The 27,564-nt window shown below is 34.2% G+C and overlaps 2 protein-coding genes across 2 annotated transcripts in view; one reads left to right on the top strand and one right to left on the bottom strand.

The window, feature by feature from the left end:
* Positions 1 to 23,914, bottom strand: part of alph (protein phosphatase alphabet) — a 40,960-nt gene extending 17,046 nt beyond the window's left edge. The window contains exons 1-2 of the mRNA XM_085948096.1: positions 22,712 to 23,914; positions 9,333 to 9,450 (exon numbers count right to left, since the gene is read on the bottom strand). Of these exons, the coding sequence (XP_085804222.1) occupies positions 9,333 to 9,450; positions 22,712 to 23,518 (925 nt within the window). The 5' untranslated portion in view covers positions 23,519 to 23,914. The remainder of the gene's footprint in view (positions 1 to 9,332; positions 9,451 to 22,711) is intronic.
* Positions 23,915 to 25,065: 1,151 nt separating this feature from the next.
* On the top strand, positions 25,066 to 27,207 carry TTLL12 (Tubulin tyrosine ligase-like 12). The gene has a single exon (XM_085948095.1). The coding sequence runs from the start codon at positions 25,206 to 25,208 to the stop codon at positions 27,081 to 27,083; it is 1,878 nt and encodes a 625-aa protein (XP_085804221.1). The 5' UTR covers positions 25,066 to 25,205; the 3' UTR covers positions 27,084 to 27,207.
* The last annotated feature ends 357 nt before the right edge of the window (positions 27,208 to 27,564 follow it).

Here is a 27,564-nt window from a genome sequence, read left to right as displayed (position 1 = left end):
TTTATCATGCCATTTCCTGACGTGTAAAACTGGTCAAATACAAATTAGAGCATGAGTTAGTATTGTTTACATTTACAATATAAATATGCATTTTTTTCCATGGGATTCCATGACCTCAATTAGTACAGCGAGCAGTACCCCTGGACGGTTAAATCCGCCCTTGCGTGTGAGCAGGAAGTAGGCTAAGGTGTATATTTAGTAGTTTAAGGGGTTTAGATCGCGCCTGTTGTATCGCCTTGTCTTGCTCGACCTTACTTAATATAATATTGTTTATTTAAAGCTACTTATTGCAAGTCGAATAATATTTATGTTTATCTAATTTAGACAACGATGTAACTTAATATCAATTCCAGTATTGGGTTATACGTTCACGTAAAATACAGTCATATTCAATGCATAAAATACATTCATAATATATAACCCCATTAAAACAAACACATATAATTTGAAATATTTGCTAAAATTTATAAAATCTTCAGATAATTTCCTTTGATTTCAAAAAACAGTGTACAACACTTTGCGAGTGCAGAACTACAAGGTTTTAAGTGTTTATTTTTGGAGAAACAAAAGTAACAATGACACAGCTTAGAACACTACTTCATTGTTGGGTTTGTTTTGTTAAAAATACAAAATACATGTAAAAACACTATTTTGAAATATATTTTCCCGAATCTCTTGGAACTATTTTTTTTAAATTTCATTTTTATTATTTTCAAATCTATAGAAGATACAATTTATTATTCTATTTGACTAATCAATAATATCATACCCAACGAAAAGAAGAGCAGTGATGCACAACATTTTTATCAGTACAGCAGATTTCTCCATTTTCTAATTGTGGGGTACCGGGTACACGTAATTCATCTTCGAACAACGTGAAAGAAAGCGAAAAATGTTTATTTTTTTAAACTAATAATTTGGCGCACATTTAACATTACATAAATCATAATATCAAGCTACACGCTAATAATGCTATTACTCTGTACTATAACGTATATCGATGATATATGTTATAGCACAATTAACTTTAAGTCATAACAGATGAGAGCACTTTTAACACGTTTCACTGAAAACCTGGTTACGTAATTACAGTCGAACTTGGTTATTACAATCACGGAAATAGCGAGATCTCGGATGTAATGAGGAAACATTCGTTGACATTATAGTTTATGATTTTCTCCATACATTTATTCACTTTGATAACTGAATTATGCTACTTCTCGGTTATACCGGCAAAACTGTTAATGTGTCAATCGTTTAAAAACAACATTTTCGACCCTAAGCAATAAAATCCGACCGGGCAGTTAACTAGAAGGATGACACCGGGATCGGATTGCGTTTATGACACTAGTTAAGTGTCTAAGTACCTAATTGATGTTTTCGCCGACAACATTGAAAAAGTATTCACGCATATGGTTGAAATTGCATGTAAAAAATGCAAGTTTTATGAAGTCAGCAGGTACCTACCAGCGCCAGCGGCTAACAACTTCTTTTGTAGTTATGAATGCCATGCTTGTTTCGGGGATTTTTACGATGGTTTTCAGATTTTTTATGTTCAATGCTTAAATAGAACGTGGCACGAAAAATGTTATGTAACGATATTACGAGTAATGTTTATAATGACCAAATTCAGTCGGTCCCATCTTCCTCGTAATAACCAAGTTCGACTGTATTTGGATATCTTAGGATTTCGGTGTCGATGGACATTGTGGACCGCAGGTTGTGCACCACTGATCTACAGCATAGATTTGAGTACCTACATGATTGGTCACTTATATCAATAAAATTCATGATATAATTATTAAAGAAGTGCTCTAGTGAAACGCAAAAAATCACAGCATTTCAAGAGCATGTTTTGTATATAAAAACAACTAAGTATAATAATTATATCAAACAATGTTTAGAGGTTTTTTAAAAGCTACGTCAAACGAAATATCAAAAGTTTGCATTGTGGCAAACTTTTTAATGCATTTGTAAATATAATAATAAAATTACAAAAAATGTGACTAAAACACTCTATAGTGCACTCGAAAAAGAAAGTATTTTCAGCACGAAAACAATGATGAGATATTCATACATCTGTATCATATAATTTATCTAATTATTATTTTTTATTTTCAATACTGGATAAACACAAAATGTAAGAGTGTTTAATTCTTAATATTGAAAATGTATAATTTTGGAAAAAACAAAACGTAGAAAAAAGTTGGACCGATTGGGCGTAGTTATTAGTTCACGTGAGTAAGAGGCATCGGTAGCTTAATGGGTAAAAACACTCAACTGGCCACTGAAATAATATGTGAGTTATGTATTTTCAATTCATGTAATTATTAAAACAACGCAAAGTATCCCCAATATATACTTAATATATGATATTCATTCAAGAACTTATTCTATATTATCAAACTCGAGCATGGTTATAATATTTAATGCTATTAAATTTATAAATATTCAGCAATCTTGCCATATTATGGCGATTTAAAATAAAGCTGAATTTAGAATAAATAATACAGGAACAAGAATAGGACAGCACTGATTTAATTTGTTTTCATTTTCATTGTCACTTGACAATGGATGCAGAATATTTTTCAAAAATAGAACACCATAATATATTGCACATTTGAAAAAAGAATAATTTATTTTAAATACATTTAGCAACTGATTGATGTTGAAATCATTGTATAATACAGAAGCCTTCCCTATGAAGCATTGACAATTATTCTGAATAACTGAATGAATTTAGACGAGCCGAGCATCTTTAATGCATGCCTCGAATGACAGTTGAAAAAGCGTGCGTGGATCGAAAACAAGTCTACACGGCGCACGCGGAATATATTATAAAAGATTTATATTGCATACAAAATTTATTGTGACTCCCAAATCGAGTGATGAAATTCTAAATAAATGTTTACTAAATAACGATGGTATTGTGAAAAAACAAAAGCACGCAACGCAACGTGTAAAAATACATTAGGTAGGTACCATTTCGTAAATCTTATTTACGTTAAAAATAAGATTTTTATTCAAGACCAGTATTATTCAATAACTACGTCTCAGTAAAACTCTTGTACCCATAACGTGTCTAATCATTTAAAAATAATCTACAAAAACCTCGTAAGTTGGGTCCATACAATGTGTGGCATTCAATGTAATCCGCTAAGGTCTACGATACTAGACTTTCATGACAAAAATAGACTAATAGCGCATGGATTTACTGGCACCAATATTGTGTATTTTAAATTATCATGACAATAACTATTTACATGTAAAAATGCTGACTGTCTCTCCAATCCAATGTTATTTTATGGTACTATTTGACAGGTCGTAAAGATCGGTTAACCTCAAAATGAGTCTCTCCACGGTGTGGTGGTGTAGTTCATTTTTTGGCAGGCAGGTTCATCACTATTGTTCTACTGCGCAGGCCGAAAAAATCCCAACTGTCGCATGAAAATTCAGTTCAGTCAGTTCAAAATTCAATCTTGCAACTGCCGGATAATACATGTTTACATGTACATTTTCTTGTTATGGCTGTAATAATACGTAATGCCAGCAGTTAATCCATGAATGTGTAAATGAGGTATAAACAATTCTTCTTCTTTTCTTTCGACCATGTCCGATCCTAATAGGATCATATGGGCCTCCACAGAGTAGAGGTCTGTATTGACAGGTTTTGTTTTTTACGAGAAATGGATGTCAGCCACTTGCTCAACCTACTAGGTCGCTGACACACACAAATTGAAAAACAATATGTGTACTTGCCAGACCCAGGATTCGAACCTGGGACCCACGGCGTTATAGTCCAACGCTTAAACCGCGCGGCCACCGTGGGCGTTAATATTATAATATTAATAATTAATGAACAATGACCAACATTTTATTACAGTTACCAAATTATTAAGTAATTAGGTAGGTACTCTTTTTCGCGACATAATAATTTGAAGAGTTCATTTATCTATGCAAATAACTGTGTATATTTTCGTATATATTTTTTTGTACACAATTTACTACTCAGATGAATTTATGATTATGTGTCCACAATAGAAAAATAATATTGTAAGTAATAGACATACAATATAGTGTAAGAAAAATATTCAATATACTGGAAGCCATAATTTTACAATGTAGGTATTGGTTATTCACAATGTAATATTATCCACATTTTGTCACTCCTAGTTAGTTCTAGTCACTCAGGAAACAAAAGAAAAGATTTTATTGTTTATTATAAAGGCATCAGGTTGAATGGATACAATTTTATTTAAATATAGAGTGTCCTATACTGTGATAAGTAAATTCCTGGAACAATATTTTACTGGTTATAAAAGAAATAATCCAATGTTCAAATGACTAAATATTTCAAATTGAATGTTAAACATTGTCCATAGTTAATAAAAACTGGAATCCAAACATGGAAGATTAAACAGGCGAGAAATATGTCCATTGAGTTGAACAAAGTTCTGGGTAATCGTGATTAAAACTTACACTTAAGGACATGTTTCGCTAAATATTACATCTCATCCATTATTTTGCATGGTGCAGAGTTACGGACTCTCGCTCGAACAACCTGGTAATAAATTAAAGGCTTTGAGACGTTGGTTTACCAAGGAACCTTTAGGATATCAAGAAAAAGAAGAATACATAACAATGTAGTACGCCAATGAACGAGTTTCAGAAGCCCAGGAATCTTATTCACTGTGAGGAAATGAACTCTCTGACTGCATCAATACGATGTACTGCATCACTTACTTATACGCAATGGCACGGAAGACAGAGGGTGCATTTACAGGCGCAATGAATACATACAATGGCAAAAAAGTCTAAGTATCACTATGCAACATGCTATAGAGACGCAGGATCTTATGTCATGTCCTAGGTAAGTCCTGTCATATGTGAGCACGGCATTCCCACACGCATAGCGGACATTTGCGGGAAACTTGAATACACGCTACAGTGAAAATTTCTTGATTGGTGTTTATCGCAATTGTCTCAGAAAGTAAATCAACAACCCAAAGGACTTTTTTGTATTTATATCTGAAAACCAACCCTGAGGAATAGATTGGGTATCTGATGGAGAGCAGCATGAAAAAAACGATTATTTTTGTTTTTTAAGAATCTTGGAATGTAGGTTCTATTCATTTGTTCTACGCAGTTTTATCATGGCTATCTCCTGCATTACATGCACTATATTATCAGCGTGCAGCAAGTACGTAACATAGTAGCGTAGCATTGTCCGTATCAACATAAATGTGTTAAGGAACACAGCGTTGGGGCCATAAACTTTATTTCCCAATGGTGGCGACAGTTCAGATAAGAGTAGTTGGCCAACTTTCTAAAAGTATTTACATTATGCTGCATTTAGACCAAGCGAGCGAATGTTCGTTCTTCCCCCGCTCCGGCAAAATTGTCTTGACGTAAACGCTTTTTATTAAGCGAGCGAGCATTCTATGGATTCTACAGAGATTCGCTGCATTTAGCTAGAATGCTCGCTTATTTGATTTAAATGCACGCTAGAGCGAGAGCACAGTTGCGTTGAGCATTCTTTCATGTTCTGTCGCGCTCGCTGGTAGAGCGGTTTCATCATAGCGTTCTTCGCTCGCTGCCGAATACGATTACTAAATAGATTATGTTCTATATTCTAGCTCTTTTAGTTTAAACTTGTTTTGTGGATATCGTTCACTAGGCGTTTACACCAGCCGAGCATGAACAGAATGCTCGGGCTCTCGCTATACGTTCTTGTTCGTTTGGTCTATCACCTTTAGTCTCAAATATTTGGCATACATATTGATAGAACCGGGTTACGTGCAGTAGGAGTTGATTGACCAATATTTTATAATATTAATTAGGTAGTTATTTACAGGGTAACTGTAAATGGATATCACAGAGCTATAGGAACTACAGAAGTATCTATGATCGAAAATTATTTTAAATCGTAGTAACCATTGTACAATGGATTATTGACATTTAAGTGAAGCTAACTTCACGCGTAAAAGAGCATTTATACATCCAAAAGAGAAGATGCTATGGCCTAAATGTCATCAAATATTATATGGCACAATATTATATCTATAAAATAGGTTTTATGCAAATAAAAAAAAAATGATAATATATAGATGTAAAAAAAAAATACAGAAAAATAAAGCCCTCTATTGAAAGAATAAACAAGAGTTCTAAATCTGTTATCATATATCATCGAACGTCTGTTATGATTAAGTTAGTAATGTCATAAAGCAGGTGGTTTCTTGATTGATGGAATTTGAAGTAGGTATCACTCAGGATAAACGTGAATATAAAAAATAATTCGCATGAATCATGATCAATACAGATCAATAGCTTAGAGGCGAAAGCACTCATCGGGAAAGTGAAAGACGTAGGTACAAGTCCCACTTGGGCCTACAGTATTCTAGAATTTTTTCTATTATTTTTTTTCATATATAACGGAGTTGAATTCCGTGTAGCTAGGACTTAGGCCGAAGGATTAACATATAGCGATGCAAATTGAAGATAGACCAATACTACAAACATAACTGATAGCAGTAGCAAGCAAAAAAGTAATCTTTTCTTTATGGCAAGTTTGAAACGTGATGACGAACGCTTTGCAGTAAACCCTGTGAATTTCGATAACCTTTAGCGACTCACGCGAGCTTCTCTTTTTTTACAATATTAGCAGTTATCCGATATCAAATTATAAACACGATTACAATTCATGCAGTCGAATAGCATAAATTCAATTAATCCCTTTGCGTAATAATGATTTAAAAAATATTCATCGACTAACACAAAGGCAATCAGTAATAAGCAGCAATGTTTTTGTATCGTGCAAAAAATATAAAGAAGAAATATCAAACATCAGTGCAGAAGTTAAGTTAAATTTAGACAGGAAATATGTCTGAAGCATAGATAGATTGAAAACGCGGTAATTTTTACAATGCCATTAGCACGGTCATGGACGGTTCGTCCTTTTTGAAAAAATAATCGTAAGTAGAACGACGTATTTAGCATTGTCAATTCTTGGGATTGGTTTAAATTTTTGGGGAAACAATTCAGTAGTATTTCTCTATAGAAACACTCCATCCATTTATTTAAGAGCAAAACAAAAATATATATATTACAATACTAAGTATACTTATATATAATAATATCACTAAGGTTATATATGCGAATACAACCCTGGAAATATAGTACCTATTTACTATTAAAATAATTGATTATCTTCATTGGGATTGAAAGGGTTCTTACCTAATTGTCTTCATCGTAATCAAAAAGTAACAGGTAATAATGATATGAAAAAGATTCGAATATATCATCCATGGCATCCAAAAAACCAATGTTTTAAGAACCCATTATATATCAATTTTTAAGTTTAATATACTTTCGCTTAGTTAATGTAGCATCGGTTAAAATTTAACCGCAGCCTGCAACTAAAATTCAATGAAAAGATTTATTGCGCAATTATTGTATGGCCGGTTTTTACCGAAATTCAGTTACTATACACAAAAAAACGTCATGCTGTTATACTGTAAAAATATTATACTTACAAATAGAGTATTTGCAAATATATTATTGTCTCATTTAAACATGTAACAATCCATTCATCTTCGATTTTCAACGATTCCAATCATTCAACTTTGTCAAAACATACAAACACAGGACATAATATATTAACCAACTGGGCACTAACCCATTGATATATCAGTATATTGAATTTGCTGCAGGGTACTTATTATTTAACTTTGGGTGGTAGGAAAATAAAATAACTCTGTGGGTCGATTCTATACACAGTCGGCTGGTTATCGACGGCTAAAGTGATAAATATTATCACTTTATCATATTTATTATGTATTGAGGCGGTTAATTGTTACAATAAATGAACAGTCTATCTCGCTCTAAAAGTTAATACAGCCAAGAGCGGGACTGTTAAAACATAGCACTTTTAGACAGTTTAGACGGTTAACTTATTGTAACAATTAACCACATTAATACATAAATATGATAAACTACCGTATATAGCCATCTTGAGTATAAAATAGCTTCGCTGACGTGAATATAATAACGTCTCCTTTTGGTGCAATAATGATGCCACTTCAGCATCATAATATTGGATATTGCCATTTTTATATGGCCAATAAAATTGATAAGAGAAATCCAATTGGTACTTCATTTATTATTATGGTAGAGGGCCAAGATTGGATTAGAAAGAGGATGCTAAATCTAAATATATTTTGGTGATAATTATTCGTGAGTAATTTTCAATTTTCCGGCTAACATTATCTCAGCAGACAACTGGTCAAGTATAAATCACACATTTTACACACATCTCTTTGCCGGCCTTCTTTCACAATACATACATCTGAAATATAGAAGTAATACTGTAAGGACAGAATTGACTAAAACCAACTCTAATATATATTCACATAGGTATGTAACCTTATCTAAACTATTAAAAAAGTGTAGATGTTGGCAGTAATTATGTGTTATTAATTAGATTTTAGTGGCACTGCACACCTAAGCTGTCAGTGGTACTAAAAAAACTTGCTATTTTTATTTATTTGGTCAGTATTGCCATCAATAAACGGTAAGTACAACTTATCTAAGTAAATTTGTTCATATATCATTGCTACGTCATATTAAGGTTTGCAATCCCAGAATCCCAAATCCCACTAAATTAGTTAATTATGAAATACTGCTATGTCTTCGGGAACCAAAATTACTTAAAAAAAATAGTTAGTTTCTCAATAAATCATTAAATAAATAAACAAAAATTACAAAGTGGTAAGTATATTGTTAAATTTTCTGACTTTGTAAAAAAATACTTTTTGTCTGATAAATCATAATAAAACATGGCACTAAACGTGATATAAATATGTCCAATGCCAAGGCACTAGCTTCTCATACTAAGGGTTCCGGATTCGAATCTCGGTGACATCGCACAAATTTATGTGATTATTTTCAAGACTGGGAGTTTCTGTGACATGTTTTAGTACTTGGCGTCTTCGTGGCACGTCTGTAGTGTAAAAAAAATCTATTCATATTACAAACGCTGGAAATGGAAATACTGTCTGAGATTACAATCCCTAGTTCCTATGAAAATATGTTACCAACGTACCTTTAATGTTGTAATAATTAAAATGGATTGACATAAATTACTTGCCAAATAAATAAGAGCGTTGTTTTACCACTGTCGATTAGTAATGTAATTGTTATAAGGCAAGCGTGGTGTGCCAGTGGCAGTGTATGTGGCAATGGTAATTGTGTAAGAAAAAAGAGCAAGAGTCAGGGATGGCCCCGGTGGTTTGAATGCTTGCGCCCGTGGTGGCGGACGTGTTGTGAATAGCAACCTGTGATGCGGCTGTACATGGCCTCCTCCAGTCTCTTGTCGGTGCGCTGCGCCTCGGCCGACGGCTTCGGCGCCCCCGGGAACGCCACCAGCACCACGCTCATGTTGTCGTAGCTCCCCTAGAACACACAATACAAACATCATTATAGTGGAACAATTCAACTGAGATGCGATTTCTTCTAGTGCGCAAGAATTAACCAGGGCTAATGTGATGACTGTTACAGTAGCCATCGTCGAATGTATTTAAATTAACAATAACTTGCACTTGCGGGAAAATAAATGTCACGAGGGGCAGTGTGAATGTTATAAATAAATCTGCAATGAGAAATAATTTGTAGCCAAGTTTTATGAACTTGGCAAATTTCATGAATTCAAGAATGAAAACTTAACCTAACCTAACAAATAATCCAGTATATCGGCTATTTCAAAATTTGTTTGCTGTTGGCTTCCTGTAAAGTGTAATCCGACAAGAACCGTGTTTTATTTAGACATGAATTTTATATCAGTACTATACGACCTAAAGAGGTTGGACGGTCTTTAATATACGGTCATATATTTCAGTGTGATACGGCGAACTGCATACGTACAAGTTTCCGGACACGTAGTCACTTTCGGTCCAACAATGGAAAAGCACTTATTAAATATGATATATAAATGGTGCAAACCTATTTTTACGAAAGTTACTGGGAAGAAAAAATCTTTTTGAAAAAAGTAAGACACCCCGCCCCGCAGGAATCGAACCTTGCATCTCTCGGGTATCGCGCCCACGCACATAGACCGCTATGCTAAAGCTGCCATACTAATTACGACAAATTTTAACTATTAGCCCTTAAAAATTTGTGGTAATTAGTATGGCAGCTTTAGCATATTGGTCTATGTGCGTGGGCGCGATACCCGAGAGATGCAGGTTCGATTCCTGCGGGGTGAGGTGTCTTACTTTTTTCAAAAAGATTTTTTCTATTAATCAGTGGCGGCTCGTGGATATTATATCTAGGGGTGCTGCGGTTGATTAAAAATAAAAAAAATGTTTATTTGGATTATATTTTACTATTAACATCAAAATTATTAAAATTAAACATTATATTATGTATTTTTATTTCGTTATAAAATTGATTCTTCTGTCTTTTTTCCTTGAAAAAAGGTAGTCGCGCTCAGAACCGCTACACCCGCACGCAACACGAAATACTGTCAAGAGTACCAGACCGAGCTCCTAGTTGCGAGCCCCACTCCCCGCGCCCCTCCTTCGCATGCTCGAGCATATTCCATTGAAAATAATACTGCAAAAAATCACCGCGGTATATGATAATTATTGGACGTATGGGTGCGCGGGCGAGCTTAATACACGCTTAAATGATATTGATATTTTCATATAATATACATAAATTTATGTATATTATAATATTTCAATTTGCTTGGGGGTGCTGCAGTTCCGCAGTGCATATGGACGAGCCGCCACTGGTTATAATATATTTTCTCAGAAGTGTTTTCAAAATTATGTACCTATGTTCAATAATTAGAATGTTGCATTCTTAAATCTTGTGAATTATTCGTTGAATAGACAAAGTAATTACTTTTTAATTAAAATGATTCCAAGTTTTCTGAATTCTGTAGAATTTAAGAAATAAAAACCTCACTTTCTACTCTTCAAATCCAAAGAGGTTTACCAACCTCTGTACAAAGAAAATAGTCAGGGAACTCAGGAATAATGGGAACTGAGATACCTAACGAAATACCGATCTCGAGTAAGGAAGAATACGTGTCAAGAATACGTCATACGTCGAATACTGACAACTGCTCTCGGTTTATGTATGATGCTCATTTAATATTGGTGTATTACACACATTATTGCACGTCTAAAACGGTTCATTTTCGTAAAACACTCACATTAAAAACCCTGCGTCGAACTTTACTGTATTGGTATATAGCCTATCCGAATTCTATTTATTATCTGTTCTGAGAAAATAGTGCATATGGAAGGCAATTTATTTTACTTAATCGGAATTGTTTTGTTAACCAGGTTAATAGGTTTATTGCTTGATCATAAATAAACAAGTGCATTTAACATTTTTAACATACATAAAACATTAATTGAATGCAATACTTTAATAGAAGTCGATGAAAATATCTTGCTATATGTCGTCTTTTTACCATTCATTAGTCCAGATCAACGATGATGTCATGTCTTCTCTATTGATAAACAATTGTTTTTTTATTGTCAGGCTGTTAAAACTTCCAATGTGACAATTTTATCAAAATGTTTTTATATTAAATACCTGTGCATTTCATTTATAATACGCCGCACAGGTTAAAACCCTCGAATAATGTTCTATAATATACACCACAAAAATTAAAATATAATTCTTAAGTAATTATAGATACCTACCTACCTTCAATTTAACATGTTCAATTTTAATTAAGATAGCAATACCTCCAATTTACATACTAATCATATCGGAGCTATCACAATACTCAATGATGATAAGTACTTTACTACTTGTTATTTAAACAAATCAACTTATAATCACGGGTACTCATTAGCGAGCCGTAACTGTGATCGTTGCAGATACATTAACCAGTATGGACGGCAAAAAATTAGTTCGCGAGCCTAATAAATAATTATTACGCATCTAAAGTTGGTTACAGTATCTGGAACGGCTACAGTTACGGCTCGCTAATGAGTACCCGGCTTGAGAAGACTTGAAAAATAAAAATATATAAGTACAACCATTTTATGTCTCTACTAATTTTAATTTTGTCACATCAATATCCCCTGTGCCAACGTTTCTCAAGCTCGATACATGCAGAATCCTGGGATTCTTCAATTTACTTTATTAAATTTCCTGACAGTATATCTTACACCCGTTAACACGCACATGAATTTACTGCTGACAGTACTTATTATTGTGGCCATAACAATAAAATGCACGTGTAAACAAGTGTCCAAACATGGAAAAAAAATTACAAACTACACCCGGGAAGTGCATTAAGACGTTTACCAATTTTCACAGCCATTCAAAACTAGCACCATACAATGACAACAACGCGTCTCGCTTACGCTTGAAGAATGAGATTGGTGAGACATTCAGTACTATTATGTGTATACAGTTATTATTGCGATAGTTTAATTTACACACTATTGGTTTCAGTAAATCCATGCACGTGTGCAGGAGCTATAACACTAGTATAGCTCTTTCAGTTTGTATCTGAAAATATCTCACAAGCAATTACACAAGACTTAAGTGCAGGAGCTATAACACTAGTATAGCTTTTTCAGTTTGTATCTGAAAATATCTCACAAGCAATTACACAAGACTTAACCCAAAAAGGTGATCGGTAACCGACAACGTGTCACGTCCACAATGCGTGAACAAGATAGCGCTTGAATATAGGTATATTTTATTATTTTAATTATTATAATTTATTAGTCTATTGCGTTCGAATGTATGAATAATAGGTCATAAATTTTGTATCGCAGCACAGTGGTGAGATGACGCACAGGCTTAGGCTTGTTATATGACCACTCAAAACAGGTTTAAAATTTTAAAAAAATCACTGTTATTCTTTTTTGTTAACAAGAATATCGTAACCTAACAGAAAAGCAACTCATAAATTTAAAATGTGTTTAAAATTTTATAATAAATGGGACTTTTCTACAAGCGGAGCTCAGCGTATTTTTAGCGATTCTATTGAAGCCGATATACAGTCTGAGTTCCCTGAGCCGATACTTACGTATTTCAAATACTAATATGGAGTTGGTTTTAGTTTCAGTTGAGTATGAAACTTTTGTCGCATACGCACGCCAAACGCTCTATATAGTATTCCAAATACTAGTAAGTATTTTGGAACAAGTATTTTTTTATGCCGGTAGTAAGTATACTTAGTCTTCAAAATCGACCAGTTTTCCCATCTCTAATTTAAGCTACCCAGGCAAGTAATTTCACATTGAAGATTCATTTGTGGTGAGCTTCACACATTGGTCACATCTGTCAAAAACCGTTACATTTCACCGTAGCACAGTTCTCCATGAATATGAATATAAACATTAATTTGATATTGATTGGTTTCAAATATCTGGTAATATCATTATCATTATTTGAATTCAAGAATGAAAACCTAACCTAACCTAACAAATAACCCAGTATATCGGCTATTTTCAAAAATTGTTTGCTACTGGCTTCCTGTAAACTGACAAGAACCGTCTTTTATTTAGACATGAATTTTATCTCAGTACTATACGGCCCAAAGAGGTTGGACGGTCTTTAATATGACCATATATTTCCGACACAACATTTCACTCAAATGGGTAATTTCACAAATTATTATATAATCGTTATATAATCTCGACAACAGATGACTGTGATGTCACGCAGTACATGTCACGTGATTCTTTCATCATGTTTAATCGCTATTATCTCAAAGCAGAGAATTTAGATAAATGCTTCTTTTCCGGAGAAGGGCTCAATTGACTGCATTATGCAAAACAATTTTTTTTAACTTTTGATTACTTAATGGTTGCTCCATTATCAAGAAAAAAGAAAGAAGTTTCTACTAGGGTTATCCCTTAGAATGCTACGCAACGATATATTATTGTTTTTGATAATGGCGAGGAATGCTAGCAATGATCGTCGTTTTGCTTTTGATGCCTGAAATGTTAAGTTAATTTGGAAATATACTGCACCAGTGGTACGAAACATTTTTTATCTATTTAATTTAATTGTTGTGTAATATAACCAGATTGATATAATATGTTTTGTGACTGGGTAGGTTTAGAAATAATAACTATTGTATTTTTTTTGTGGTGGCATATGAGTTTTATCGACAAAATCTTGATCCAAAAACACTTCAGAAAATGCTTCTTCAATTTCAGGAATTAAAATAAACGACAAATAAATTATAATACAAAATGAGGAATTATTTTCACAATAATATGTTATGGGGAGCACGTGTTATTAGCTAATGAAATCTAATGTAATTAAAATAATATTTTGATGTAACCGACTGTTTCCAATAACTTTTAAAACTTCGTGTGCGGATCGTTTATTTCGCTTGCTCGCGTGATCCTGCCAGATTTGTCAATTACTTTTAAAAGTACATGCAGCGCGGGATATCTATTTGCCTCATTATCTATTCAAAACGATAAATTAATTACGAAGTTTTCATAATATTCCGATTTCGAAGAATCAATTAGAGTGGTAAGGTGACTAAAAATAATACAATACTTTAATTAATCGACAAAAATTGGTAGCAATCCTCGCCTAGATTTTGAAAAACATCGTAGCAGCCAAAGGGATAACTGAAAACAAGAATTATTGTAAATTATATTATAAGAGACAATAAAATCTGTGTTATCAAAATGTCATTTGTGGCGAGACATTATTGGTTTGTAATGTCATAGTGATTAATAATAATTCTCTTCAATACTTAATGTCATGTACAAAATCCTATTAACATTAATTTGCTTATTGGACAAGCTTAAAATGGTAGAATTTGCATCATCATTAAATTTAGTAAGTAAAGATGTGTTTGAAAGGAAAAAAATAAAAGGTCCACCCTCTGCATCTAGATCAGGCATCTCCAACGCGTCGTTTGCGTGATGGAATTAGATCGATCACACCATAGGCCCATAGCCATTGACTCATGAAAATGTAAAAATCGTGTACCTCCGTCTAGGTCAGACATCTCCAACGTGTTGATTGCGGGATGGATTTTGATCGATCGGACCATAGGCTCATAGCAATTGACTCGTGAAAATGTAAAAAGCGTATACAATCAGTTGTAAATGGGCATTTTCGCCAAAGTTTGTACATGTTTGAAATTTGGGTAATATTATTTTTTCACTCAAATTAACCATTTTTATATAGCTAGCAGATTCCTTGTTCTATTGCTGAATTGGTGATAGCAATTTTTCAGCAAAATATTGATTAATACAATATTTATATCATTTTTATTATGAAATTGGGCATAATAAGTTTCCGTTCCGTGACTACGAAACTTAGCTTTTAAAACATGAATGAAACACTTTTTATCACTTAAAAGAGCTCTATTAGATTAAAAAAACCATACACTTCAAAATAAAACTACAAATAGTCAAAAAATATTATTGAATTTTAATTCTTGGGCACATTTCGTTCCCCTCCGTTACCCTATGTCTATAATGGCAGAGCATTTTTCCTTTAGTATTTGAAAAAACCAATCAATGTTCGTTCTGCTATTTTTTTAAAGACAATAATCACTTTTACTAAATTTTATTGGAAAAATAAATAAGTTTCGTTATTTAATAATCAAATGAAAAATAGTTAACGTTCAACTTTTTTGGGGACATTTTCGGAATGGAACGAAATGGTAACGGAGTGTAATTTGTAAAGCTTAAGTTACATGTTACCATAAAAACAAATTTTTGTTTTATGAAATTTATTTGAATTTTTTGATAGACAGATAAATATTCAACGTGCGTCAAAATAACAAAACAAATCAAACTTAATCACTAAAATAGACATATTTTATAATAAATTTCACAATACTTGTAAAATAAGGTAGGTAATAATTTTGACACACTATACATTACCATAACTTTATTTGGCATTTATATTATTTGTAACTCAGATAAAAAATATTTTTAAGCAAATTAACAATATATGAAAAAAAAAATCAGCAAGGGATTCAGACGCGAGTTCCTAGCGCGGCACGGAGTATATAACTTTTACGAAAATAATTATAGTCAAACTCGGTTATTACGATCTCTGACATAGCGAGATCTCGGATGTAATAACGAAACATTTGTTGACAATTGGTTTATGATTTTCGCCATACATTTAATTCTTTCACTGTTATAACGAGCAACTTATCGGATATACCGAGCTAAAATACTGTTAATGTGTCGACCGTTTTAAAACATTTCGACCCTAAGCAATAAAATCCGATTGGACAGGATGCCGCCGGGGTCGGATTACGTTTATGACACTAGTAAAGTGTCTAAGTACCTACCTTATTGGTGTTTCACCGACAATAATAAAAAAGTATCCACGCATATGGTTGAAAAATCCAAGGTTTGTGAAGTCCGTAGGTACCTACCAGCGTTAATTACAATAAACAACTTCTTTTGTAGTTTATGAATGCCATGCTCGTTTCGGGGATTTTTACGATGGTTTCCAAATTTTTTATTTTCGGCTTTTTGTGTAATGTGACATGCTCATTTAAAAATACCTATTCTCTGATATAACGAGTAACGCTTATAACAAGCAAATTCAGTCGGTCCCATCTTCCTCGTAATAACCAAGTTCGACTTTATGTTGTCTTGAAATTTAATTGTATTCATCAACATAAAATGTAGCTATACAGGTTGATTGTAATCAAGACGTACTTTTCTGACATTTCGTGAATACCTACAGTTCTAGGTATTAAATCTAATCGAGTACACATTTCTGTTAAACGTGACAAAAAAATACTTTTTCATACATTTTTATAAATTTCTATGCCTAAAATGTATGGAGAAGTTTTAAAATTTTGGTGGCGTATAACAGAAAGAGTATGACAGAGCCAGTGCCTGTCTCGCAATTATTTCAGTCTGGTGTTTTTTCTTTTCCTTCTGTTGTTTTTTTTTATCTCCATACTTTTATGTGCGCTATTTTTGCGTATTCAGACATATCACATACTTTTTTAATCTTTATTATATTATTATATTATAGTCAGGTTATTTTTTATATTTTTTAATGAAAATATTTTTGTTTTTCATACGAACAGACAAAATAATTTTTTTTATAATCTATGAAGAACTAAACACACACTGTAAACCCAACTTTATGCATGCCATTTCGTTACTTTTACATTCCACATATACGTTACCACCAATATAGTTTCGGAGTGGAAGTAACGGATTCTGTTTCAGAAGTGTTTGAAGCCAAAATTTAGCTTAGTTTTATTGTTAAACCTGCGATATGTTTTATTATATCTGTAGTATGAAAGATAAGCTCCATATGTGTAGTATGTGAAATAGAAATATGTGTTTTCTTACCTTATAAATCGTGGTAACAGTAGTGGAACTTCTTAAATGACCAACCCAGAAAGCAACCTGTTCCGATAGCGATACCGACACACACCAACAATTTAAAGTGTACATGGCGATCAGTGTTATACAAAAATGTTGCTACATTAAAAAAAAACATATTTATAGTGAAAATTTTTCGCCTTCATGCTAAAATCGTGGTAACGGAATGTGGAGTTCCACTTTTTCAAATATCCTGGGACACACTTTAAACGTGATTTTTTTTCAATATTGGTACAAATTTACGAAAAAACTATATATTTTCCAAAAATATATAATGTAAGCTGTTGAAAACACTACGAATTTAATTTTACACACTCAAAATTAATGACGAAATCAGACTTTGTTTATTTGAATTTATGGGTGGGACATGGTAAAAACGCACTACCTTTCGATCTAAATAATCAATTAAAAATATATACAGGTCAGATAGTTGTATTTAACTGATTGAATAGAGTAAATTAATAAATTTGCATGTTAAAAGTACATAACTTTCCAACATTTTATAATATAATAACTATGAAAAAATCAATCAAAGTCATGGGACATGCCAAAAACGCAATGTACAAACTTTGGCGAAAATGCCCAAATATGATTTCATTGGGATTTTGAAAAGGAAACATTAACTATTCCTATTTTTGGAGAGATGGAAGATAACAGTAGATGAAGGACAATGTATGCGACATAATCAGTGCTGCCATCATTCAGTGCCGATTATAGTATGAAGGTCTAAAAGTTTTAGCATTTCTGAATACCTATAAGTAAGTAGTACTTACACAGAACACAAATCGTCACTGTTCTGGCAGAAGACACTAATTCGAAAAAATGACATATTGAGTTAGCACCAAAATGTTCCTTATTTCAAACTTTACCGTCTGGAAACCTTCTTAATAAATAAACAGTCTTCATTTTAAAGTCATCCTTTTTTTAGGATTTAGGATTACTTAATAAACTCACATGATAGACCATTATTTCAAACTTTTTAACAACTTCAAAGTCAAATTACTCAAAACTAGTATTCTCCAGTTAGTGTGTTCTGCCAGAACAGAGACGAAATATTGTTTTAAATCCTTCAACATTAAGTAAGGTATTTTACATTTTTCCCAAATATCTCAATAATAATCTAATTCTCGATAAACTCATTCATTGTTTTGTCCCTCAAATGTGTGGTTGGTTTGTTTTCCACAAGTTCTATGAATGAAGATATAATTATAAAAAAATTAAACATTTTTCAATATTATGTCATAGACAAAACACGTGCATTCGAGAAATGATCAGAACGATCTCAGAAAACTGACGTTGTGTAGACAAGCAAGCAGTGATACGAATGTGAAGGCTGCGAATTGGACTGATATCCAGGATCACGGATTCAGAATTATGGATGGGATCGTGGACAAACGCCATAACAAGCTGCTAATTATATTTACCATATGCATATTCGTTTTATATTATAGAAGTTATACATCTTTAGGCGTGTTTGGAAAATCAGATCAGACATGTAACACATAATTTATTTTTTCACAAGAAAAAAAACGCACTCGATTGAATTCGAACCACCGTTTGTTCGGTTATCAGCCGCACGCACTACCTTTACGCCACAGTATGATACTGCAATCGTGACGATTATACAGTATAATATTATAGTTTAGAATTGTTCCGTTGCCTAGGCAGCGAATTTATTATTGTCGACTATTTGCAATTACTTACCTAAACAAACTATTAAACGTCATAGTGGCAGTTGTTACTTTAAAAATAAAAACAACGATAAATGATTATATAATTTAGTAATATAAGTTAAAGTGTATAGAAATATATGGATGGAGTTCCATTAAGCGGTCTTTTTTCTTGAGTGTGTAATTTAACAAGATAGTTAAGAGCTAGTCGAAGAATCTAGTTTATCACAAGTTTTGTTTTTTGTTTGTTACGCCTTCTTACGCGCGTACATAAGTACACACACCGATTTTTATTGTTTATTTAAATAATGAATAAAGTCGAGTGGCTAAAGATAGGAATTTGTGGGCTCCAATCGACGAGTTGGATCAGGAATAATAGGATTATTTCTATTTCGCTTATGGAAAAAAAGTGACATTTTTCGATTAGGGCAGAAGGCCAGGTCGTGTGCTTCAGCCATTACTTAGTATAGATAAAATAAAGAAGACGTAAAGAATTGAAGAAATGTTAAGAATGGGAAAGTAAACATAAAGAGAAACAAACATTTGCTCTGAAGACAACCTTAACCGATAGTTGGCTAAATGGCTAATTGAATTATTACATTTTATAGTATTTCACATTACTCACATGAGATTGCTAATTTATAGAAGGCCTTAAAATTGTCTTTAGTTGAAATTAGAGCTTGTGATTTCTTGACATCAATTGTCATGAATCGAAATCGGTCAATTGTGCGGGGGATGAAAACATGTGTATTATATAAACATACAAATACAGCAAAAATCTATAAATTGACATACACACCACTATCAGTGGCGAAGGGTGACTTTTGGAAAATGGTAGGCTGTGGAGATCTGATAAAAAGAGCACACTTGTCAGGTATACTTACGAGAATAGTACGATATTTACTACTAATGAATAGGTACACACTAGTAAATGACAACGACACACTAATTCAATGAAACTTCAAAAACTGATTGACGACATAAAAATGAGCGACGTGTTTAAATTATGTATTTTTCCCATCAAAAATCATTAGATAAAATTTATTTTTATTTATAAAAACAATCTATACTTACTTATTTATTAATATTCGATTAAACGCCGTTGAATTTTTTTTTTTAATTATCTAATTATTAATGATTTTGGACAAAGTGCGCAGTCGTGACAACATTATTATGCGCGAATGTTTTAGGCTTTGCGATAGGAGCTTACCTTATTTCGTACAAATCAGCAGACTTGCTGAGGTTACGAGACGTAAAGTCCATACGAAAAAAATTCAGAATTATTTCACACATAATCGGAGATTTATTTACGTCGAGACGTCGCGGCGTTTATTATTTATTTAAGGCTGTGGTATATTTTTTAATACCTTTGCAGTTGTTTTGTAAACTGTGTAATACTGTAATACATTCCTACATATATGACATCTCTCGTTGGCAAAATAAATTATTTTTATGTAACATAAAACAATGAAGTATATAAATATGTCAATATGCAATTAAAAAATATTTTTCTTAAGAAGGTAGGCTTTAAATAATCGCCTAGTATGGAGCCTTCGCCATCTATTGAGAATTGGAGCATTTCCCATGAAATCTACTCTCAAAAAGCAGTGGTATTAGGTACGATTGGAGGCACCCTTGTGAAAATTTTGCCTGTAAACCGCCATTACAATATGTTTACAATAGGTACTTATTACAATAAACAATAGGTAAGTACTTATGTAGTTACAGTATAACCTCGTTTTTACGTGCCCGGAATTCACGTTTTCCCGGCAATTGCGTGTATTTTTTTCAATCCCGATGTATTTCAGTACATTTAATACCCGCATTTACGTTTTTGGGTCGTGACATTCGAACGATTTTTCAATAAAAATTTTATTTGAATGTTGTTTTTTAATAAAACGTTATTTTTTTAGAAACATAAAATTTAAATGTTCTTTTTTCAATACCCCCCTTTTACATTTTCCCTCCAATTAGGTTTTTTTTCTTCAGTCCCTTAAAAAACGTAAAATAGGGGTTATACTGTATTTTGTCAGGATATTTTATATTTACCTATATATTTTTTAAACAAGATGTCGATACTTTCTAATGAAGCGACCACATTGCATACTTCATAGAAAACCAGCACTGCTCTCAAAGTTGTAGTATTTCTAACAGTTTCTTCATTCGCCGTCCTCTATAATGCGCTGCCCCTATGAAACGCATGATCTGCCTACCCCCACTGGACGTCACTGGGTGTTAATAACTGGAAAAGGCTGGCAACAGAAATTGCCATACCGCGTATAAAAAATGTTCAGTAAATATGCCGCAGATGCCCGCATGAGCTTTTATAATTTTTTTTTACAAAAACAGTTTATTCCATGTAGACTAGAATATTAAATACCTTTTTCTGTTGGCACAGATGCTTTTCAATCCAATAATTTTTAATTTAAAATTTGAAATTTTCATACATTTCGATGCATCATTATCACACACTAAGATTATATTAGGTTATATTAGGTTGGGGTAGGTTAGGTTAGATTATTGTCACACCCCCGATTTGTCCCCATTTGCGGATGTCTCCTCTGGGGGTCTAGAGAAACCGGAACCATTATCGACTCATAGTACTTAAGCCTCAATTACATTGAGCTTCTTTACGAGCTGTTTATTGGCGAATTTACAATCTGCCTGTAAAGTCGCCCAGTGTAATCATCGAATAAGCTAATAAGCAGGTTGTTAACACTCTACCGAGAAAAGTTGAAAGCCGGTCAACTTTACACGCTAAACGCCGGCGTGTGGGCCTACTGCGTCTGCGCAGTAGAGCGCAGTACCAACCTCCCGGTAAAAAAACGAACTATGTTCCGTCAAAATAGTCGCTGGCTTGTGGCTTCTCAGCAAATGGAAAGTTTTGTGTGTAATCATCAAATCGCAGTAGCTGAATCGCCCGCTTTTAAATTCGCCAATAAACAGCTCATAAAGAAGCTCAATGTAATTGGGCTTGGGCAAGAGGCTTTAATGGTTGTTTGCGAGGGAAAAAAAAAAATAATAAAAATATATAACCGGCAACATTGTTTGTTCAAATGGTGTTAAAAATAAAGGGAATGGCAACACCGCATTCTTGTACCCGCTGACAGCGGAATCAAAAAATTGCTCCCCGCCAGAAGCGGTGAAAGGCGAACGATTTTCGAGCACAGTAGAATCTTCCAGAAGCGGTTTACTAGCGAATTTGTAACCAGTACGATTCACGCGTTCCGCAAAATTTTTATAAAAATGTAGTAATCAAATATACTGTAAATAAAATCCCGCCGTTTTCGACCATCATTCCGGTGTTTAATTTGTTCACTCCCAAGTTCCGAACAACAGACGATGACCAACATACTGAGCGAGGTAGGAAAATGCATCTCCTCGCTCGCGCCATTTTGACAAGAGGTGGCATTATGTTAGGTTAGGTAGGGTTTGGTCTAAAAAGAAAGTTAAACTCATCCGGGCATCTGCGGCACTATTACCAAATTTTCATTTAAAAAATAATTACTTAACTTTTTCCTATTTTCCAGATTCATCGTTATCCGACTGAGTACCTTTATTGTCCATAAGTCTGGATAATCAAGGCTCTACTAATACTTAAAAATAATAGCTCTATGTATTTAGTAACTAACGCTCTTCTTACTTAATTGAGAGTGACAGAATTACCTTGGCCAGGCAGGTGTCGATCAATCTATTGGTAACGTCTTGTAGATTACTGGTGATGGTAAGCAGGGAGTTCACGTATGTACACACATCCTCGTTGGATATGACATCCCAGATGCCATCACAGGCTAATAAAAGAAACTCGTCAGCGTTCAAGTCTCTCTCGTAACACAACACTTCGGGCTCTGGAGATACCAGCTGGTCGCACGGCCCGAGATTCTTCATCTTCTTGTAAGCATAGTCCCCCAACGCCCGACTAACGGCCAGGCTCCCGTTCACTCGCCCGATCATCACTGAGCCGCCGGCCTGCTGAATGCGCTCTCTTTCCTCCGGAAGCTGCGGTTTATGATCGTGCGTAGTCAATATGGGTACGCCGTTTCTGCAAATGATCGCTCTAGAATCACCGCAGTTGGCAATATAGATCTTATCGGAGGAAACGAACGCGCAGACGGCCGTGGAGCCCGAGGGGCCTTCGGAAAATTCTGGCAGCTCTCTCATTTCATCGTCGAATTGAAGGAACCCGCTGTGAATGCCTTTGGCGACGTCGTCCTGTTTAAATTCCGTCGTTCTCAGTATACAGTCGAGGAGATGCGTGGCGCAGTGCTTCGAGACGCCTGCGCCCGCGTGCCCGTCGAACAGCGCGAAGTAAGACCAGTCTGACAGATCGCCCTCCAGGCCCGTCTTCGCGAGGTGCGTGTCCTCCATGTCCACCCTCCAGCCCTGCATCGAGGCCACGCCATATCTGAGCCCGTTCCCCGCGCCCTGCTCGTTGCACTTGTCCGTGATGGGCTTCTCCAAACATATACCCATTCTGGCTCCCTTTCGTAATTTTACACCGTCCGGAAAAATCAAACACTATCTACACATCTTAGAGTTCAAAATTCGTCTGCGAACTTCACTTCACGATCGGCTCATCCGCGAAATGACACATTACAATGTAATAATAATAGTCAGAAACCACTGCGAACGGAGACACACTCGAGTTACAAAAATATATGATTTAAAATATCTCGACGTCCGTCAACCTTAACGGGCAATAATTATTCTTTGAAAGGCGGCCTGGCTATCGCGTAATCCTCGGCGTCGGGATGCGAAAACTATTAATTCGAATGAGATCTACGGAAACACCTAACCTAAATAAATTATTCATACATATGAGTGCGAGATAAACCCAAAAGCGACACAAATAAAATCCGATTCATGAATGACGGAATAAATATTGAATTCGGTGGCTTTGTCAAAGTGTGAATTCCAACAATGGAGAATGGAGGTGGAACATATTTGAAATTCATTGGCAGAGAGGATTTCGATGCCTTTTCATTGGTCACTTTTACAATATTTAATTACGAGGCCGACTTCCATGCACATTGCACATCGAAAACGAACGAACACGATACAAAAACGCATGCGCTACGATAAAAATAGAAAGAATGACCACATGAGAATACAATGTATAAAAATATAATATAGAAGTATTTTTACGTTTCATACAAAAAAATTATATAATATTCTTAAAATTAGAAATTTATGTTCAATAATAAAAAAATTGGACGACATTAGGTTTTTTGTATTGATGTTCTTTGTTTTTCATCAAAGCTTGTACAATAGGTAGATATAATTATTATTTTAGTAACTTTTTCACTTGAAAACAGCAATCCGAGGCCTGTGCTCCATTGGCACGCAAGTCAGACGATAGTCTTCGGACTTACTTCGGACTTTTTTTTCGCGTGGAGCATTCCAGATCTGCGGACTTTTATATCCGCAGACCAGGCTCGTTGGATTTCAAACATGTTAAAATTTTATTCTCCGAGTGCTAGACTTCGTCCGTCAATCACCACGTAAATTCAATTTGACATTAAATAGGTAGCTACGCAATCATTCGGACCGAACAAAAATCTGTAATTCTTTTAAACATTTTTATTGATTAATTTGTTAATTTACAAATTAGAAAATGAGAGATTTATCAATTATTTTTTATTTGTATTTATAAAATTCATAAAAGAAAACGTAAAACTTGTATTATTTTATGCAAGTCTACAATATATAAAAACACAAAATTGTAGGATCATCAGAAGACATTACGATAATCACAACTTTTCACTTTTGATAGCTCGATTTTTTTATTCGTTCGTTGATCAGTAACAGAGCTTAGACAAGTCGACGATTCGGACTTTTGGCTCGCCGGCTTTATATTTTATTAAAAAGGTTCAAGAAACGACAATGATATTTTTTATCTTAATTTAAATAAATTGCGACGACTAAAATTTTAATATGGGCAATGGTGTATTTTTTCAAAATGACAAAACAACATTGTTCGTCGATGAATACAATATTAATAAATAGAAAACCATACAGAAAATGTGGGATTTCTCTACGCGTAGGATATTTATAGAAACACTGGTGAAAACATAACCTATCTGACAGATTCTGACTTTTGACAGGTGATAACGATCAAAACGACTGACTCGTGGAACCGCTTTCCTTGCACTCTTTAAATATGGATGGGATATCAGCATATAATACATTTGTGTCTCTCCATCGGCCTCAATTGCAATCTTCTGCCGTCCCGGAACATTTCTGGCCCGTACTTTACAGAAAGTTAACCGATCAAATCTTTGATGCCGGCGAAACATTTTCATTGTTACTCATCGAATATGAAGAAGAAAAGAAACCCTACGAGCCTACATGGAGCGTGCAAGTGGTGAAAGAAGACGGAGTCGACTGTCTAAACTCTTCTCACATCTATCTGGTGGACCATGCCTGGACATTCCGAATTGAAACAGCCCGCCAGCAGCTGAGACAAGTTCCCGAATTATTACACAGGATGTATAATTTGATAGACGGAGGCCAGTCGACGTATCCTGAGAGTGACGAGAGAGATATGGTAGATTTTGTTTTTGATAATCTTTGGAAATATGCGCAGTCGTACGCTCTTAGTACCCAGAACATTTCTGCTGAAGATAGTGTTCCGATCTGGTATATTATGGATGAGCTAGGCTCAGGTATACAGCATTCAGATCAACCTAATTTCAGAACAGTGCCTTTTATTTATATACCTGAGGAAACTACATATACTCTACTGTTCCCTATAAAAAATGTAGGAGAAGATGAAACCGTGTTTAGAAATTATATTGAAAGTAATTTCGAAGACGATAAACATAGAGATGCATTGCTTCTTCCTTGGCAAGTGTATGATAATCTTGATGAAGACTTTAAACAGATTGAACCGAGCACGGAGTATTTTTTGAGCGGTCATGTGGAAGAGACATTACCTAATATAAGTTGCCATGAACAAGAATTGAGAGAACCTGGTACAAAAATTAAGGTTTTCTCACAATATGCAAGAATCAATGAAAACTTAACTCATCCCGAGTTTGAAATTGTCGATGACGAAGCTTCAGCCGAAGTCTTATGGTTCACCGGTCACTTTAAAGCTTATAAAGAGTTCAGTGAATCCGCTCCCCACAAATTTGTCAATCAATTCCCGTTTGAAAACGTTCTAACTATTAAGGATTTGCTGAGTGCCATCGCCAGACGTAAATCAAATAAATTGGCCGACAGTAATACATTGCAAACATTTCCATCATGGTTGCCTACTACTTATAATTTAAAAACCGAACTAGTGAAGTTCGTTTCATATTACAAAAGACGAGAAATGCTAGAATTGGATAACTACTGGATCTGTAAACCGTTCAATTTGGCACGTGGTCTCGATACTCACATCTCGCAGAATCTTAACTTTATAACACAGCTCTCGTTGACCGGACCGAAGATTGCTCAGAAGTACATTGAACGTCCAGTTTTATTCCACCGTCCGGAATGTGATGGAAAAGTTAAATTTGATGTCCGTTATGTAATTCTTTTAAAAAGCGTCAACCCGTTGAGTTTGTATATCTACAAGAATTTCTTCTTGAGATTCGCAAATAAGCCGTTTGCTATGAATAACTTCGACGAATATGAGCAACATTTTACTGTAATGAATTATACCGAAAATGCGACGTTATGCAGAATGCTGTGCGCAGATTACTTGGTTGAGTGGTCAAATCAGTATCCTGATTTTCCATGGAGTAAAGTCGAGGGAGATATCCTAAAAATGCTGAGAGAATTGTTTGAATGCGCGACAGAGAAACCTCCGCCTTGCGGTATCGCCGCTAATCCGCAGTCCCGAGCTTTGTACGCAACCGATATAATGCTAGCATGGGAAAAGAATGAGAAGGGAGAAGAAATCGTGCAGCCCAAACTGCTGGAGATGAATTGGATGCCCGACTGCAATAGGGCGTGTCAATATTATCCTGATTTTTATAATGATATCTTTTCTTTATTTTTCTTGGACAAAGTGCCTGAAACTTGTCAGGAAGTGTTGCCTGTCAGTTGAGGATATTTCAGAATGAAATAAAGAGTTTTTATATACATTGCTGTTTCTAAAATGTTTGTATTTTCTATTATTGATTTTAAGAAAGATTATTTTCTTACGAAAATATATGGTGAAATTGGAGAAATTATTTTATTTATTCTTTGGATGTTATAGACATACGGCGAGGACTTACTATGATTATTTAGCGTTTACCTTGAGACATAATTTTTAATTAATTCAAGCATTTTAAGTAAATAATACTGTATCTGTCGTCATCATTCATAAATAGTACAATCATATTAATAAAATGACTATCGAAGTGTGCACTATTATTTTTGGTTACTTCACTCTGATAGGCACTCTTCGCCATTGTCATGACGTGGCAAAATTTAATCCAGAACTGAAAATCATACATCGTAATTTTTACCATACTTGAATTAAATGACATGCATTTGTAAATCAAGTGTTATTTAAAAAAAACTGAGATAATTTGATTTAAAGT

The sequence above is a fragment of the Rhyacophila brunnea genome, unplaced genomic scaffold (genome assembly GCF_057557595.1).
Source record: "Rhyacophila brunnea isolate RB1 unplaced genomic scaffold, BYU_Rbru_1.0 scaffold_20, whole genome shotgun sequence".
NCBI classification, from domain to species: Eukaryota; Metazoa; Arthropoda; class Insecta; order Trichoptera; family Rhyacophilidae; genus Rhyacophila; species Rhyacophila brunnea.
The sequence above is the reverse complement of the archived record's forward strand: the minus strand, read 5'-3'. Positions and strand labels throughout refer to the sequence as shown.